At 45.1% G+C, this 17,781-nt stretch overlaps 1 protein-coding gene and 1 long non-coding RNA gene across 23 annotated transcripts in view; both read left to right on the top strand.

Moving 5' to 3' along the window:
• Positions 1–14,870, top strand: part of LOC1276123 (actin-binding LIM protein 3) — a 39,092-nt gene extending 24,222 nt beyond the window's left edge. For 10 of the 21 annotated variants that reach the window (XM_061650706.1, XM_061650705.1, XM_061650704.1 and 7 more), the window contains exons 3-12: positions 5,788–6,098; positions 6,456–6,853; positions 6,949–7,315; positions 7,809–7,874; positions 8,121–8,665; positions 8,746–9,059; positions 11,038–11,138; positions 11,976–12,042; positions 12,179–12,414; positions 12,493–14,870. In XM_061650706.1, the coding sequence (XP_061506690.1) occupies positions 5,788–6,098; positions 6,456–6,853; positions 6,949–7,315; positions 7,809–7,874; positions 8,121–8,665; positions 8,746–9,059; positions 11,038–11,138; positions 11,976–12,042; positions 12,179–12,414; positions 12,493–12,606 (2,519 nt within the window). In that variant the 3' untranslated portion in view covers positions 12,607–14,870. Of the gene's footprint in view, positions 1–5,787; positions 6,099–6,455; positions 6,854–6,948; positions 7,316–7,808; positions 7,875–8,120; positions 8,666–8,745; positions 9,060–9,821; positions 9,911–11,037; positions 11,139–11,975; positions 12,043–12,178; positions 12,415–12,492 lie in introns of those variants that run through there. The other 11 variants (XM_061650717.1, XM_061650715.1, XM_061650714.1 and 8 more) reach the window with 5 other exon arrangements.
• Positions 14,871–15,712: 842 nt separating this feature from the next.
• LOC11175875 (uncharacterized) lies at positions 15,713–17,509 on the top strand. 2 transcript variants are annotated; one of them, XR_009764805.1, is made up of 3 exons: positions 15,713–16,238; positions 16,536–16,689; positions 16,765–17,509. It is a non-coding gene; the product is annotated as an uncharacterized LOC11175875 (long non-coding RNA). The 2 variants fall into 2 exon arrangements; XR_009764804.1 differs by having other exon boundaries at positions 15,713–16,689.
• Positions 17,510–17,781: the final 272 nt, after the last annotated feature.

Raw genomic sequence — 17,781 nt, 5'->3', positions numbered from 1 at the left:
ACAAGATTTCAATCTACACTCTGGTTCGTGCACGACTCTTCAACCTACCTCGAACGCGGTACGAAACGAATTCTGTGCGCAGTTCAGCCGTGAGGTTAATCGTTGCGAATTGTTGTTGAAAATCAGTGTCGTGCTTTGGTTGTTTTCTTCCCAAGTTCCCCAGCGTAGCACGTTTCGAGTGTTGATGACCTGATTGTGCTTGTGTCCCGGCGGTTTCCGTGTGATCAAAATAGCGCAGAAATAGTGCGGTGGAATTACGTGTAAAATGTTGTCCAATTACTTTGATTTATTTTAAACTGTGGCTCATGATTGAATTTCCCACACACTTGGGACATGGAGTAATAGATGGATGGAGATGTTCATATTTTGGAATTTGGTGATTGTGCTTCCGATTACTCACCAACCTAGATTAGTCACCGCTTAAATTGGCTCGCAAATTGCGTAGTAATGATGCGCTTCTAATGCGATAAACAATTTAAGCATTCTGTGTACTCCCCCAACACGCTCGTCTCATTTGCGTCGGATTATTGGGAGCGGAAAACGTCCACTAACTGGCAAATTGCATTTTAATTCTTTTGGGAACTTTCCGAATATCCAAATTGTATAAAAACCCACCACAACTCCATGTGGCAACGACAAAACAAATTTACCCTTTGCGAGGGAATCTTTACTCGGGAGTGACACTGAACGGGAACCGTAAACTGAGTTCGAACAGTAGCAAAGATGACAGCACCATCTCTCGCCCTGTTACTGCTGGTGGTGTGTATTGCGTCGGGCTCTGTGCAGAATGTCGGAGGGCAGGACGATATGGCCGGCGATACGATCGCTTATTCCGCGTTTGAAACGCCATCGCAAGGAACAGACAACACCGCCAATGGTGGCAAGATGGAAAGCTGGGAAGCGCCACCGGAAACTGTGGGCTTCTCGAACGAATCCCCGATCGCGTACGCCCCTGGATTCAGAAATGCATCCTCCACCACCGCCACCACCTCCTCCGACTCGTCTTCCATGGTCAACAGTGAGGACGATTACGATTCCGAAGACGAGTCGGACGAAGATTCGTCGGAGCTTATCCCGGCCGTGACGGGCGTTAGAGCGCGGCTTGCCCCACCACCGCCGCCCAGCAACGGTGGTCCGAAAATTGGATACTCATTCGAGAACGGATTTCCCAACATGCCGACTGACAAGCCTAATGCAGGCAGTGCTGTGGCTACTGTGGCAAAGGTTACCCGGACGCCCTTCTTGCATCGGATGCCACCGTTCAACGCCTCGCTGCACCGCCAATGAATGCAAACGAAATAAATGACACAGAGTCTTTACGTCTTTACGAAATGCTCATTGCGTTATAGTGGTTTACATATTTTATCTTCAGTCTAATCTAAATCGACAGCACCATTCAATAGGTCCATATTCATATCCATGTCCTGCATTGATCTTACGGAAATCGCGGTACGTATTGCGGCATTGTGCAACTCGATATGTGCCGGACATGTTACCAGTAATGTACCTTTTGCACTTACATGCGCTTATAAGAGTGTCCTAGTGTAGACAGAGCATTTTAAACTCACGGTTTTGCGGTTAGGCGCAACGTAAGGTGTTTGTGGTTATATTGGTGCTATCGTTTACGATCAGCTATATTGATTGGTGTCGTTTTTCTTTTGGACAGGAACGGGAACTTATCGACGAAGAAAGTAATTAAAATATGTTTAACAAATAATATTATATAAAAAAATAATTTTAAATATTATATAACAAATAATTATTTTCGTTTTAATCAAAAATTCCTCTATCAACATCGCAAGAACTATGATTGTATTACTTTTTGTACCATTTCAGCACACGTGTTACCTTCTTACATAAATCCCATGTCAGTGATCTACAGATCGATCGTTGGACAAAGTCCTTTCGAACGGCCAAAGTGTGTTTTGTTTTACTTGGCGATACATTTGGTAGAAGAAAGTCCATCGATCGGTCCACGATCGGGTCGATGTACAAGTGAACCAAAATTTGGCTGTCAGGTGGCTGACATAGTGGGCAAAGGTTAACGTCTGGCGCCTACTGATTTGGTTTGGCAATCGTGCTGTGGCACATTTTTAGCGCCAGTTACCAGGCTTAAGGTTTTAGATAGGATCCACTCTGGCTAAAGTGCAAGCTGATGCTTTGTTTGATGGGAATAATACGAGCTCAGGCAGCCTTTCGTTTATGGTATTATATCTGAAGTGTACTCCAAAATAATTCGGTAAAATTTATGCCGTTTCTTCCGAGCAGTGTAAGCGACTATTTAAGGCAGAAGATTTTTTGATTGGCCCTTAAATTATACACTCAAAATGAAAGTAAAACCAATTAAACCGAACATGCGCTTCGTTCCAACTGCTGGCCCCGGTATATTCATCGTCCGGTGGGCATATTTCGTTCATCGGATCGATGTGTCGCAATCTCTTGATGTCGCTTGGCCTCACATTTCCGCCGTCGCCTTTGGGACACAACTTCCCTCCGCACCAACACCAGCAGTTGTCGTGCGTTTAAAGTTCCTGTTTGGATTTTCGCGGCTGGCTTCCGTCCGTGTTTTGGATGACGGTGTGTGTGTGTGATATAGCCAAAAATAGACGAAAGTCAAACTCGTCGTGTGTCGTGGCTGCGCCGGGAAGTTACCTCGGGGACATACAGTTGCCCAGTGGAAATAGTTTTCCGGCAGCGATCGGAGCGTTTTTTTTTTGGTTGGTTGTCAGTTTTCCACAACAGGGCGGGGACAGATAAGAGAAAGAAAGAGAGGAGAGTCGCCTTGAGTGCTGCTTTCTTGTTTCTCCTGCGGTCATCGTGCTATTTATTGCTGCCTGAAGCACGAGAAATGGGTCGTTACGGTTGCATGTCTGTCGGTTTGGCTGTTGGATGGATGTTTTATAGCGTGTTGTTGAGGTGTGACGGAAGAGGAGAAGGGCAGGGTCTAAGCGTCAGTTTTGCCTGCATTGGAATGTGAAGTGGGTTTCGGGAGCTCGAATTAGCTGTGGATTTATGTAATGACGTGACAAGAAAGTTTTTTATATGTACTGTACCTAATAAACTCCTCTCCAATGTCCTTGCCTGTCAGACGGATCTTGGCAGTATGTTTGCCTACAGTTGTGGCATAAATTCTGGAACTATCTCAATCAATCCGATTGATGCTTTGATCCATTAAAGAAATTAAAAACCTTCCATTCCAACACTTTCATAGAAATCTCTAGATGTGGCCATCATTAACAATAAATTCAGCAGCAGTGTAGCAATCACCCATTCTTCGTTATCAGAGCTCGTTGCCTGGTTGTAGTTGCTTTTCGAATCCATTAGAGTACCGTCACCTTGAAGGTCAATTGGCGTGCTATGGCTGTGGGCTGTTGGTGGTAGTACGACACCTACCACTATTCTCACACATATCGCGCCCTGTTGTCAGCAGCAAGCCTAGAGCACACAGCTGAGACCTTGCCCATCGAACACATCACTCGGGCAAGGGCATAATGGTCTCGTCGGCGCTTTACCTCTCTGTTCCCGCTCTGTCGCCCTCTCGCCCCGTAGACACAAAATGATGATTTCGGTAGTGAGCGAACACGTGAAGAAAATGTCCCGCCCTTTTTCGCGTTTTCTTCCATCTTCCAACCCACACCATCCTCCAACCGTGTGTGTTAGCTAATGGGGCATGAACCTTTGATTGTTCCCTCTGACTAACACTGATTGGACAAACACGCGCACATGCACAATCACACACACACACACACGGCTGACGCTTTGTAACCAGAAAGTGTTGGAGCACCTAACAGCACAGGTGATAACAAATAATGAGGGCCTGTGCCAACTCCCAAGACATTTCTCTGCGAAATGACGTTGGTACGAACGGCTGGAGGAATGGAAACTACTCCGGTGTCCGCAACTGCCGGGAAGCTTGTTTGCTTTCTTATCTTCGCTCCTCACAGTGTATATTCTCTGTATCATTTGTCATCGTCAGAGTGATGTAGAAGGATAGAAGATGTACGGGGACGGGATGGTATTGTATCGCCCAAAAGGTGTACAATTTGACGCATGGCATATTTTGAGCGCAATGTTATCAAGTGCTGACGAAGCTCCGAGCCGCTTGCTCCTTATCGTTCGCTGGCTTGCTATCTGATTCCGCCAATGTCCGCCACCAGCAGCGACCAACACAGCGAGTGAAGTTTATCGAAGAAGATATCGACTCTGACTATGGTCGACTGTGTGTTGTACCGCATGAAAGAGACGACGTACGACATCCAGTTTAAATTCATGTTTGTCAGACACTTTCCACAATTGATGGGTCATGCAACAGCGGGCGGGTGTGAGTTGGAGTGGTAATTGTGTGCTAAATTGTTACACATTGCCAGCAGACGGTGATCTGTGTGTGTATGCGTGTGTGCAGAAAGGTTTATAGGTTAGGTGAGAGATCTGGCGTAGGAATGTCCAACGATTCTAACAAGCACATATGACTATGACATACTCTCCTCGCCCCATTCGGTTCTGCTCTAGAGAGTTCCAGGCTGTTGTGATGGCAGAGGTTGGGTTCGGGTGAACTTGAGAACAGCAATAAAGGGTTGCTGAATTACACACATCTCCTCAATATGCTACCCATTCTCAGCTAGAAACCGTTGGTGACTGTCAGGGGGATGGGTATAATCGATTATGATGATTATCGTCGTTTGCATTTGCAGTTGACAGGCTGACATTGAGCCCCGGACCCGGACGTGTAACACGAACATCATCATCGCGCCTGCTAAAAGCGGAAGAAGTTACCAAAGTAATGGAAAACATATGTCATTACGGCCAAGATGTCGCGAAGATCTTCGGCATTGTGCGACCTCCCAAGGGAAGAGAGCAGTCATGGAAGTAGAGTTACATAATTCCAGTCTAAATTGGCTGTCTAAACTTAGCTCTGGTGGAGCTGTGCACGATAACGATCTTGATTTTGAAGTATGGCGAGCGGTGTGCCACTAATTGTTCGCTGATTCCTTCCTGCCAATTAACAAGAGAAGCTGCTGCTGCTGCCTCGAGACGTGTCCAGAATGTGACATCATAAATTTCTCGCCTAAACGTTGCCTCGTGTTTGAAATTGGTAATGAAGTACATGTTTCCCTTTGCCATCGTGGCGATCGTGAATCAGCCAATATTTCTGATCCGTTTTTTGTGTGTGTGCGCATTCCGATGCAGATGATAAGGGGCAGTTCACACCGTAGATAACCCGCGCGGATGGACGAGTTTATAGACGAGCCTCAGAGGCATCTGTGTGGTTTTGGTTGGCGGAACAACCCGTTTGATGGTCGATAGATTACATCAATTTTTATGTTTGTTTGCAGTACGCGCGCGACTGTACCGTGTATTGGCTCCGCAAGTGCCTCGCCATGGTGCATGTGTCGTACCCGTTTTTCACTGTAATGTCGATTGGCAGGCCTTTTAAGGCTGCTAACTGCTGGGTCCGTAATAGTAGTTCCACGTGTACCGCGTGTAGATTGCAGTATTAATGGGAGTTCTAATCATGATCGATCCCATTTCCTCGTAATCGCTTCATTAACACTGTCGAATGGGGTGGGGATTGGGAATGAGTCCCCAGGTGTACAAACAAGTAAGGCAATTCTATAAACTATTCACAGAACCGAAAGACGCTAGTAACCATTATTCGTATTTATTTTTAACCTACGCGATAGTGAGATATTATGATTTTTTTTATTTAAAACACTTCAAAATATATCTTTACAAATAGTAGAACACTTCCACTAACCACGCATTCGTTCGCACCTTCATCCTTTGCAGGGAAAAGCAAAATCCAGTGCAGCAAGTGTCAGAAAAAGTGCTCGGGCGAGGTGCTGCGCGTTTCCGATCGCTACTTCCACAAGACCTGCTTCCAGTGCACCAAGTGCAACAAGTCGCTGGCCACCGGTGGCTTCTTCTCGAAGGATGGCGCCTACTACTGCACACTCGACTACCAGAAGCTGTACGGGACGAAGTGTGCCGCGTGCAGCCAGTACGTGGAGGGCGAGGTCGTGTCCACGATGGGCAACACATATCATCAGAAGTGCTTCACCTGCAGCAAATGCAAACAGCCGTTCAAATCGGGCAGCAAGGTAAGCAGGGTGGATGGATGACACATGCCCCCGGTGATGGGACGATGTGCGCTGTCATGCTTGCGTAAGGGCATGTCCAGAAACTTCGTCTCTAATACCAACACGATAAAATGGTAAAGGCACTGAAAAAAAAGTTTTTATCACAAAAGAGCACTTTTTAAAACCAAAAAAAAAAAACGCGATGTGATAAGAGTATCATCTGCCCCCTTTGATCGTGTTGTGTGTTACCCGGGAGCTGTTTTTTGCAATGCTGAGGATACTTAATGTGTCGTGTTGTTTTTGGTGTTAATTTGTGTGCGTGTTTGTGACCACATTTTATCCCGCCCGGTCTCGTGGGATAAAACGATTTTCCAAAAGGTTACCAACACCGGCAAGGAGGTCCTGTGCGAAAGCTGCGTAAAGTGTCCACCGGGCAGTGGGGTGGGCGGCGGCGGAGGAGCAACCGCAACCGGGTCACCGACGGTCGGTGCCGCGGCAGGGGTGGTGCAGGGTGGTACCGGTTCGGCCACCGTGTCTCCCAAGAGCCGGGCGATCGAGCAGAAGCAGGAGCAGCGCACTATTAAGGAGATCACCTCGAGCCCGACGAAGGCGGCCACCCTGCAGCACCATCAGGAGACGGTGAAGAAGCAGCAGCAGCTGCTGCAGAACGGTGGCAAGCAGCCGGACCCGAACGATTGTGCCGGCTGCCAGCAGCAGCTGAAGGAGGGCCAGGCACTGATTGCCCTCGACCGGCAGTGGCACATTTGGTGCTTCAAGTAAGTGTACGGAGGAGGTCGCTGGTCTCTATTCCTACGAATTAACTTCTAACGGAACTTTTCCCTCTTTCTTTCTCTCTATCTCGGTGTTGTAGATGTAACGCGTGCGGCACTACGCTGAACGGGGAGTACATGGGCAAGGACGGTGTGCCGTACTGCGAGAAAGACTTCCAGAAGTCGTTCGGCGTGAAGTGTGCGCACTGCAACCGGTACATCAGCGGCAAGGTGCTGCAGGCAGGTGATAATCATCACTTCCATCCGACTTGCGCCCGCTGTACCAAGTGTGGCGATCCGTTCGGCGACGGGGAGGAGATGTATCTGCAGGGCGGCGCCATCTGGCATCCGCGTTGCGGCCCTGGCCCGTCGTCCGAGGCCGGCATACTGAACGGTGTCGATACGAACGGGTTCAACACGGAGACGGAGTTCGATCGTACCAGCACGAGCGGTATGAGCGAAATACAGGTAAGCGCAAGAGGAGGGGGAAGACAGGGTACACGTGGCGACGAGATGCGCTTTCCTTGTGTAATCGTACTACTACTACTACGCTCTGCTAGCAAAACTTATCGAGCTGCAATTGTGTCTAATCAAAACATAGAGAAACGAGGGCCACTTTGGTCCCGCAATTTCGTTTTTCTTTAAGCTTACATTTTTTAATTAAAAAAAGATATCATCAAATTTTAGATAAAATATTTCTCAATGTTTTCGTTTCAAACTCTTGTAATTGTATGCTCCATATATATTTCTTATTGCTCTCGTTAGCTTGAGATGTAGCAATTTCATTGTGTGTGTTTAAATGTTGCAACTTATTGTTTTTTTTTATTATTTTTGCACCTTTTTTTGCTTCTTTTCGTCTCTCTTTCTTTTCTTTGTTCTTCTTCTTTTCTTTTCTATTTTTCTCTCTTCTTTTCTTGTGTTTCCTTCCTTCTTCTTTTCTTTCGTATATTGCTCTTTTCAGTTTACGTATCGTTCACAAACGCCGAGCGTTAATGGTTCAGTTTATAGTCCCTACACGCATAGAAAGGTTAGTTTACTCATATATTGGCACACGTGTCGGTGGTTTATGGTTATTGTTTTAACGCCCTTAGCTTAAGTGTAAATGTAACTAACACACACTGCCTTGGCTGTTACGTATAGCTAAATGCTTTACCGATAGCAAACTGCACCGTCATTGCTAAAATGGCGCTACGCGTGGGCGTTTTCGTGACAAATTTGCAACATTGTTTATGTAATTGCTGTATTTTTATCTTTCTTTAAAACAAAAAAAAAGTACCATCGCACCACAAGCCCGGGCTTAATATTAAGAGAATACAAAAACCAAGGCTACGAGGATATCGCCCGTATCTACACCTACAGCTACCTGACCGAGGAGCCCGGTTATCTGCGGCGCCCGATTGAGCCGTACGATAGGGCGCCGGTGTCGCCCCACTTCCATCGGCCGGTGCAGCACTACTCGTCGATGGGCGTCGGCGGCACGGCCAGCAGCATCGGTACGCGGTCCGCTTCCGGGTCGCGGTCACACTCGCGCAGCCGCAGCGCGATGAAGGTGCTGGTGGACAGTATCCGGTCGGAGACGCCGCGCCCCAAGAGCCCGGGCATGAACAACGAGGAGCCGATCGAGCTGAGCCACTATCCGGCGGCCAAGAAGCCGCCGCCGGGCGAGAAACCAAAGATCGAACGGGACGACTTCCCGGCCCCGCCTTACCCGTACACGGATCCGGAGCGTCGGCGCCGCTATTCCGACTCGTACAAGGGTGTACCTGAGTCCGACGACGAGGTCGACCATGCGAACAACAAGGAAAACGTTACAGAAAAGTGAGTGTGTGTTTAGTGGGAAGAGGTGTGTGTGTGTGAGTGGTGCTAATTGCTGGTCACGCTTTTATTGTTTTCGGCAGACGCCACACGAAGGAGGAGGAGGAGCTGCGCAAGCTGAAATCGTCCGGCATGGGCACGGTCATACTGAAGGATCTGCAGGAGAAGAAGCGGTACGAGCACTGGAAGCAGGAAAATCTCGACCCGCGCAACGCGTCCCGCACGCCCTCCGCCTCGAAGGAGCCGATGTACCGGATGCGCTACGAATCGCCGGTCGGTGCGTCGCCGTCGCGCAACCTGGACCACCAGAAACCGTTCTACGAGGATGAGTTTGACCGTTCCACGAGCTACCGTGGATCGGTTGGTCGTGCCATCGGTAACGCGACCAGCTACAACGGTAAGCAAAACGGTCGGGGGACACTGGTGAGATGTACATGGGCGGCAGGACGAAGTACATAATGTGCAGCACACGTTGGGTGCGGGTGCTGGTTAAGTTTGTGTGAGTGAGTGTGTGTGTGTGGTAGCGCATCCAATAATCCTGGAAAGTGTTGATGGCAACAAGGTTTACTTGAACACTCTGCATTGGCCGAGTGCGCAAGGTGTGATACGTCTTGCTGCTGTTGTAATATTGACCCGTTAATCCCGTACAGACAGACAAAATACTGTGTGATAATAGTGTCATAAGGGCGTTACCTATTGTTTATACATTACACATTAACCTACCAAAGAGAGGAACAGTGTTAGGAACTGCGGGTGGAAAATGGAGTGTGTTTTGAGTGTTGTTCTCTCTTCCTTCTATCGTTTGTGCTGAATGATGTATTATTTCTCCTATTTACACGCACACACACACAAATTCACGTCACTTCGAGCGACACTCTGTTGTAATGTATTTGTTTTAATTGTATTTTGTATGTGCGAGTGTGATATTGTTTTTTTTGTGTATTTATACTTTATTTGGTTTGATTTAAAAAAACTGTGTTTTCTTCTTCTTTCCCTCATCATATCCTTTACGGGATTTCCTTCGCCTTTTTTTTCTTTTTTTTGACTGCGTTTTGGTTTCACGCACCAATTTCACCTGGCTCACCACCTTACCGCCCGCTCCACCCCCCCCCCCCCCCCCCCCCACAATCACTACCTGCCTCTCCATCCATTCCATTAGCCATCCATTCGTACAGGTCACCTCCGAAGCCGGGATATGGATTCAAAACGTCCACACTGCCACCGTCGCTAAGAAACGGTTACAGCTCCGTAAGTCTCTCCCTACGTTTTGTTTGTTTTGTTTCTGTTTTTTTTCTCTCGCTCTCGCTCTCTCCCTGTCTCTCACTCTCTCTCTCTCTCTCTCTGTTCAACATCCCATTTACTACGTGAATGAACGATGGATGATAATTGTTTTGGGTGGTACGGCGGCCCCTGCTTAACAATACGGCGCAATCCTAATAATGTCCTTTTGTGTTTTCTCTGCATTTCTGTCCTTGTATCGCTCTTTCTATTACTAATCGGTTCTTTTGGTTTATGTTTTGGGCGCGTATGTGTGTATGTGTACAGCTGTCCTCTAACCTTATTAAAATAGGAAATGCTGCTCGTATTATTATAGGATAACATCTAACCCTGGTGTGTGTCTGTGTGTGTGATTTTGAATGTCCTTTTCGGTCATGATTGGTCTACTAAGTGTGTACTACGGCAAGAATGGACAAATCGGTATCGCCGGAAATCGTTGGTTTCAGGTTGTGGTGTGGTAACTGATTTAAAAAGAGTGCATTAAATGCTAGAACATGACATAAGTAACTAACAATTGAAGCGTGTACCAGCAGAACGGGGAAGGGTAACTGTTTCCGTCGCTAACCGCAATGTCATTCTCATGTGATTGTTCTCTCTTTTCTTCTTTCTCTTTCTCTTCTTTCATCATACTCACCTCCTCACCTCCACGCCACACACCACCCACCCCCCTCTGTGTGCCATGCAATAAACGTACTGCTGATTTGGCTCATTGGCCCTGTGTTGGCGGACGAACGAACCATGAAATTTCATCTCCTACTTCGCTGGTGGTGATGGTGGTGCAATGCTTCTATTGGGTGTATAATATATTGTGGTTGTCAAATACCGACGCAACAACGACTGGCTTAACCATCATCGCCTAACAACCTCATCGTCGTCGTCGTGTGTGTGTGTGTCGTCCATCTACTATTGCTTACCTTCTGCCATTAACTAAACCACATAACTCTTACAAACACTACATCGCGCCAACATAACATGTACTGTTGTTGTCCACTAACGACTACTAATAACTAATTTAAACAACACTACTCCTCAAACACACACACACACTGCAACACCTGCATCGAACCATTAAAAAAAAAACAATCATACACCGGCAGTGGTGAGTTCCTTACGACAAGTACCTAAACCGGGTTACGGCTTGGCCCCACGTTCGCATACCTTCAGTTCCGCTACGTCCGGTTCTGCTCACGGTGTTCCTGTAAGCTGGCTTTTATTGTAGCTACATTTTACGTGTTTCTTTTGTTGGGTTTCGTTTCGTTTTTCACCGACTTTTTTCCATTTCACTGACTACTTGTTACACCATGTTTTCATGTTCAACTATCTTGTTTTGGTTTTTTCTTCATTTTTTTTCTTCAAGATTTTATCTTATTATGAACATATTTTTCAAAATAAAATTGATTATTAAATCTTTGCTATATTTTTCCAAATTTTATCTACCATCTATACGTAATTGGCTTACGAGTTTTTCTTCCACATTGGCTTGTTTTTTGTTCATTAAAGTATGTTTTAAGCAATGCGCTGGATTGCTTTTGCGTTTTGTGTTTCTACCATTCACTAACAAAGTCCATGTGTGCATGATCGTGTTCCTGTACTTTCTCTCTCTCTCATGTTACTGTTAATGATGTCCTTTTCCCCCTGTTGTTGCCAAAACCTGCTAAGAGATTTTTGCTTTTATGGGGCCAAGTGTTTTTTTGAGTGCATCCTTACGTCTTCTACGTTCTCTCTGTACCGTAGAGCCATAGCTGTTTAGGGATGCGTTTGCTTTTTATTTGTTTTTGTTTTTTTTTTTTATATACTTTTCATTCCCTCTTTTATCGATCACTGCTGTTTTGATTTAGAAGACGGTATTAGCAACACTAACAACACTTGTATTGCGCTTTCATAATTGTGTTTTTTATTATTATCAATGTTTAGTGCTAGTGCATGTTGTGGTTGGTTTGTGTAGTTTCTTTTAATATGTCTATGTCACACCCTTTCCATTTCGTCTCCTACGCGGGATTTGTGTTAATACAGTGTTTTGCTACCATCATTGCAGGATTTCTCATTCAGCGGACTCGGAGATAAGACCCACAGTACGGAGTTTAGCTGCGGCAAAAGCGACAGTACGTATACATTGCCTGTTTGTGTAGCCTTTCCTCTATAACATAATTGTTGTGTCCGTAAAACATAAACCCGTCGACACACACACACGCCAGCAACGAAAATACTAAAAATGGCTTTCCCTTTTCCACCTTCCAGTTTCCGGCGATTCCATAACCGAAGGCGACCGTCGTGCACTGGGCGCAGAGCTTCCCGCCTCCAGTACGTACTCCGGTGCGCTTTCCTACCACTACCCGCAGCAACCGACCCGTCGCAGCTTGCCCAACATGGCCCACTCGATGCTGGTGCACGAGCCGGCCAAGATCTATCCCTACCATCTACTGCTTATCACCAACTACCGATTGCCGTCTGATGTCGATAGATGTAATCTAGAGGTATGTGCAAAGAAGCAGTTTTGGTTTTCCCCCAGGCACGGCAAGCTACTAAACACTTTTCCGTCCATTTGCTTACAGCGTCACCTATCGGATGTTGAGTTTGAAGCCATCTTGCAATGCACACGGCCCGAGTTTTACCGTATGCCCCAGTGGAAACGCAACGACATGAAACGGCGTGCTCGGCTTTTCTAAGGAGAGAAAAGATACAAACACCACCTACAAACTGAGCTGGGTCTTTGGCCATCAATGCACGCGGTCCAATGCGACCAACTACGAACACTCTTAGCTTCCTTGACGGGCAAAACAAATAAGCAAAAAGAAAGAAAAAAACGCATCGGAAAAATCAAACCAAAACACCGTGCTGCTAATGCTATTGTACCAACGTAAGCGCCCGCGAGGATTGGTCCGTATTTTGAAAGTGTTTTGTGTTATTTTGTTTTGTTTTGTTTTTCTTCTTCATCGTTTAATGTGGACGTTGGCTTTGAGTACACACGGCTGCGCTTATATACACATTATAATTATTATTATTATACTACTATAACAACTACTATGAATGAAACCTTCTAGCCTTTCCTATTTAGTTGCGTTACGGGGTGCTAACGTAGGGGGTAGCATCTTTCCTTAAACCTTGCAGCACGTATGCTTTGAACGTTTAGACAGTTTACTTTTAGCTTTGACGATTGCCGAGCGTACAATTTTAGGGCTTCTTTCTTAATTTATAACCGAAATGCGGTTTGCTTGCGGAATGGAACAAAAAAAAAAAACAAAAACAAAAATGCGTACATATTTAATCCACATTGTTCTTGTTGTGCGATGCGCAATTGAATTTGCCCTCCGGTCCGGTGTACCGGTCGAGAAAGGAAAGAAAAGCAGGAGGACAAACAAATTTTCATTCGCTTGTAGCTTGTGAAATTGGCCTAGAACCGCGAACTCTGTGCGAATATATTGGATTTTGTGTGTCGACACTGTCGCCAGCGGCAGCTGAATTCTAATGCATTTATGTAAGCGCTGTAACGAGGTAGAAAGAGGGCTGTTAATTGTTTCTTGCGGCATGCATGTTGGTTTAGGTGTTTTCTGGGAAGAAACACTGAGAGAGAGAGTCATTAGCGATAATGAAGGTGAAAAGAACTAAGAAAAGGTAAACTGAGCAATGGCAAAACAAATGAACACAACAGACACACACACACAATCGAAAACATTACAACATAAACATAGCATGAACACAGTGACAAGAACTTATTAGATATTGGATTGGTGAAACATATTACACAAGAGAACACAAAATTCAGCTAGCCTTAATGCAACTAATTGTAGATTTTAAGTAGTGACGTGAACTATGATGGTGGGTACAACTATAGAAACAAAGCCGAATGGGAAGGGCGAAGAAGCAGCAAACGCGCGATAGGAGATAGAGATATTTATGAGTTTTTATTTATACGAACGAGAGTAGTGCATACTCTACAACATCTAAATCGCCGGATCGAAAATGTGAAATAAATGAAGAGAAATCCATTTAAAGCAAACTCGCGAGCCGAGCGCAAAAGAAAGCGCACTCATTACACTTGATTTGCTGCGGCTGGCTAGAGAGCGAGAGAGAGAGAGAACGAACACCGCGATAGTAAAGCTATGAAATTAAAAAAAAAAATTAAACTATAAAGTTTGCAAATCGGGAAATCAGATGATTCAGATGACGTACAGCGAAACACAAAACTGCCCAGTATCTTCATACTGTTAGCGTTTTGCTTCGGTTGCTTGAACGGTTCAAAAACACTATCGCATACTGTCGCAGATACAGGGTTTTCCAGAAGTTCTTATAGCTGTGGGACACTTTATTGACTCTTTTTTACACGAAATGAACTTCATATGATGGGAATGATGGGACTCTATAGCATCTTTTTTGGACAAATCCAATAAGATTTTTTCATGGAGTCTGTCCAAAAAGAGTGCCATAGAATCCATTTCCCATCATATGAAGTTTACTTCCCATAAGAAAAAGTTAAGGAAGTGTCCCACAACTACGAGAACCCCTGGAAAACCCTGTAATTGACAAAAAAAGGAAAAACTAAACAGATTTGGAGGAAAAGAAAGGAAAGCAAGCAAATAAGGTATCAGTGAAGATAGTTCCTTCGGCGGCACACCCCGTGAGTAAGCGTAGAAAGAGACTGTGAAAAAGCTACTGAAACCCTAATTGCGCTGTTAGCAGAGACGAAGAAACGAAATTTACCAGCAGAAACGAAATTACCACACAAATTTATTCAACACCTAACATCACGGCAGCGTACACCGAGCGAGCGAAAGTAAAAGAACGAAATGCTACGAAATGAATGAAGCGAAGAAAAAAAAAAAGCTTAAGCATCACATCCCTGAAACAAAAGAGCACCAAAGTGACGAGAAGAAACGCATTACAAATTCGCTACCTGTCGGCAATAAATACTAAAAGGCGATCCCGAAATCGATGCGATGCTTTATAACTCGTTGAAAAAAAAAAAAAAACGGAAAGAAACGGCACGAATTATTCTTCTCCAACACTTATTTACAACAACAAAAATGCGGCTGCATACAGTGAATGGTGTAAACCAGGTAAATCATCTCAAATCATCTTGCAAGAGCTCGTAAACCAAGAAACGTAACTATTTTTTATACCTTCAAAAGAGAATGTATCAATTAGTGAGTGGTATAAATCTTGGTAGGGGAAGAAGAGATATTAGAAAGATATATTAACAAAGAGTGACCTAATCAGAGAGAGAGAGAGCGAGAGAGACAGCGAACGAGTTAGGGATGAGTCATACAGCGGTTACTAATTATTTCATGATGGGGATGAACAGCTTAATCAAAACAAAATCCTTTAAAAAATTCCCAATTTAACTAATATAAATGAGAGTGGTAAAAAAAGGGGGGGAAAAGAAAGGTGCAATCACTGGACACGAAATGCTTGCATTCTGCAGCTTAACTTTACTGTCGATGTATGCTAATTGCGCATGTAGTAGTTAGTTTGTAAGGATCGTGTAATAGTGCTGCGTTGCCATTGCCCGCTACTGTACTGCACACGTACGGCTTCTTGGGCGGCTAGCCAACACTAAACGGGGAGCAAACGAAGCAAACGCAATACAAAAACAAACGAAAACTGTGCACGAATGCTGTACTGTCCTCTAAACGGTGGAGACAAAAATGGAAACAACAAATAGAGCTACTATTTATTGGTAAAATATGTCAAACGCATTGGAAAGCGTATTTCGAAAAATGTAAAACAAACTAAAGAAAGAAAGCATTAATTTGTAAATTACGAAGCTGTTATTCCACTGACACGCTGTTCAGATGCCGCAACATGTGATTGTATCATGATTCCTTTTCTTCACCATGCTTTCTTGTCTCCAACTGATCCGGGGACGAAGCGGTGACTGTTGTTTGATCATTACGTTTTCGACAGTCATGCGGCATGTGTTAAACAGTTAAACAGGGTAAAAATTATTTAGTCATCTTCAAGGGTAATCGAAAGCGAAGCGTGGAACAGTCTGCGACACCCTTTCCACATGGCCCTTTATGTGTAAGTTTTATTATTAGATAGTGACAGAGAGGCACGTCCAAAACTCTTGATTCTTATGGCTTTCAAGGACTGTGTCCATGGTAAGAACAAACTGGTTTGATTGCGTACATCGTTTTTGATCTTTTGGTATGTTCTCTACACATACTACGCAGGCAATTTAACCTAACAATCTTGTAAATTCATATCATTCATCGTTAACTTTCCAAAGTTTCGAAATAGGACTGCTGCTGGTATCACGAGCCTTCCCTCACTCTAGTCTTAATTTAGACGGCTAAATATAGTGAGTATAATGAATCATCATGTCTTAAAAAAACCCCGAATCTTACCGAATCATCGGGTGATCGCTGACTCAATTCACTGGCGATGATTGTAAAATCAAAAATTACGTACAAATCTCCAACGGCCCTCTCGCGTTCCGCCTAACATTTGCCGGATTTAGTTGATCGAGCATCTCTGATCCAGCCTTCCTATGCCCGGCACATGCCTTGTGATAGTGTTAATTGGTGATCTTCTTTGGCTGAAGGCGACTTCTTCCGATCGCTTAACGCGGAGTATAAATTACATTGCTTTGTTTCAGTTCGGGCATCAGTTTGAGGCAGGTGAAGCTTGCGAGCGGACGGACAGAGCTAATCGTGACCGCGTGTTAAGAACAGAACGGTTGGGTTGATTTTTGTGTTTAACATAACAGTGATACAAAGCGCCAAGTAACGAACATGAAGTCCAATCAAATGGTTAGTAGTTGCTTAATAGAAGCGAATAAAACAGAAAATAATCGTGACATTTTCTTTATTTCTTTCTGATTACAGCTGGTATCATCATCGGTCGTGATCTGCCTTGGCCTGTTACTGTGCACCATGCATGCAGGTGTGGAAAGTGCACCAATCGTAGCAGGCGACGACGTCCCGCTGCACGTGCTTCCTTTGGCGCAAGAACACGTGGGCGATGATTCCTTGCTGCGCTCGTCTGATGCACTCGCTGCTGCTGCTGCTGCTGCTGCGCCCCACAGTCGAAGCAAGCGTGAAATAATCTTCCGCCCCCTGTTCGTGTATCGTCAGCAGCAGATTAAAAGGCAGAAACATCACACCACCACCACCATAGCGCCGTACAACTTTGTCAACGATTATGATACGTACGATGATGCTTATCAAAGTTATCCCCAATATCCAGCCGTGTAGTAGATTTGCATGATGCAGCAATTGCAATGTTTTGCAGTATTGCATTTACTTACATGCTCTCCATGCGTGCAGTCGTAGCCATAAACATCGAACCGCGCCATCCAGCACTGCGCACTGATGGGCGGCTCTCGAGGGTTCGAACTCTGCTCCCGACCGGGGAGGTAATTAATGTTGTGATAAATGTTTGTTAATTAGGGGATAAAACTGAAACAGGTTGCTATTTATACTTACGTACAATAATATACACAATGCGAAGGGATTTGGAGGTGCGCTGTAGAGACAAACACAACTTTGTGCCTAATATACGCTGTATTTAGTATGTATTGATTAGTTCGGATGTGCTAATAAAAATGAGTTTGCATCTTTTCTTACCAAACATGAGTTTTTGGATGGTCTGTTCTGTTGCTGCTGCCAAACATGGGCAAATTAGAATTCGGGATTCTGAATGCTCCACTCCTGTTAATTGTACGGTTTAGCATGCGGACCAGATGGAGGAGCAATCGCTCCATTCTTTTTCCATACAGGACCGCAGTTAGATGCGCTCCATTCTTCTGAGGAGCGCTTTGATGAGCCAGATATTTTGGTTGCCCACAGATGTGCTTGATGAATTGCTACCAAAATAGCGCCACGAATTCACAATCGCTGTGG

Source organism: Anopheles gambiae, chromosome 2, assembly GCF_943734735.2.
Source record: "Anopheles gambiae chromosome 2, idAnoGambNW_F1_1, whole genome shotgun sequence".
Lineage (NCBI taxonomy): Eukaryota > Metazoa > Arthropoda > Insecta > Diptera > Culicidae > Anopheles > Anopheles gambiae.
This window is presented reverse-complemented; position numbering and strand designations above follow the sequence as displayed.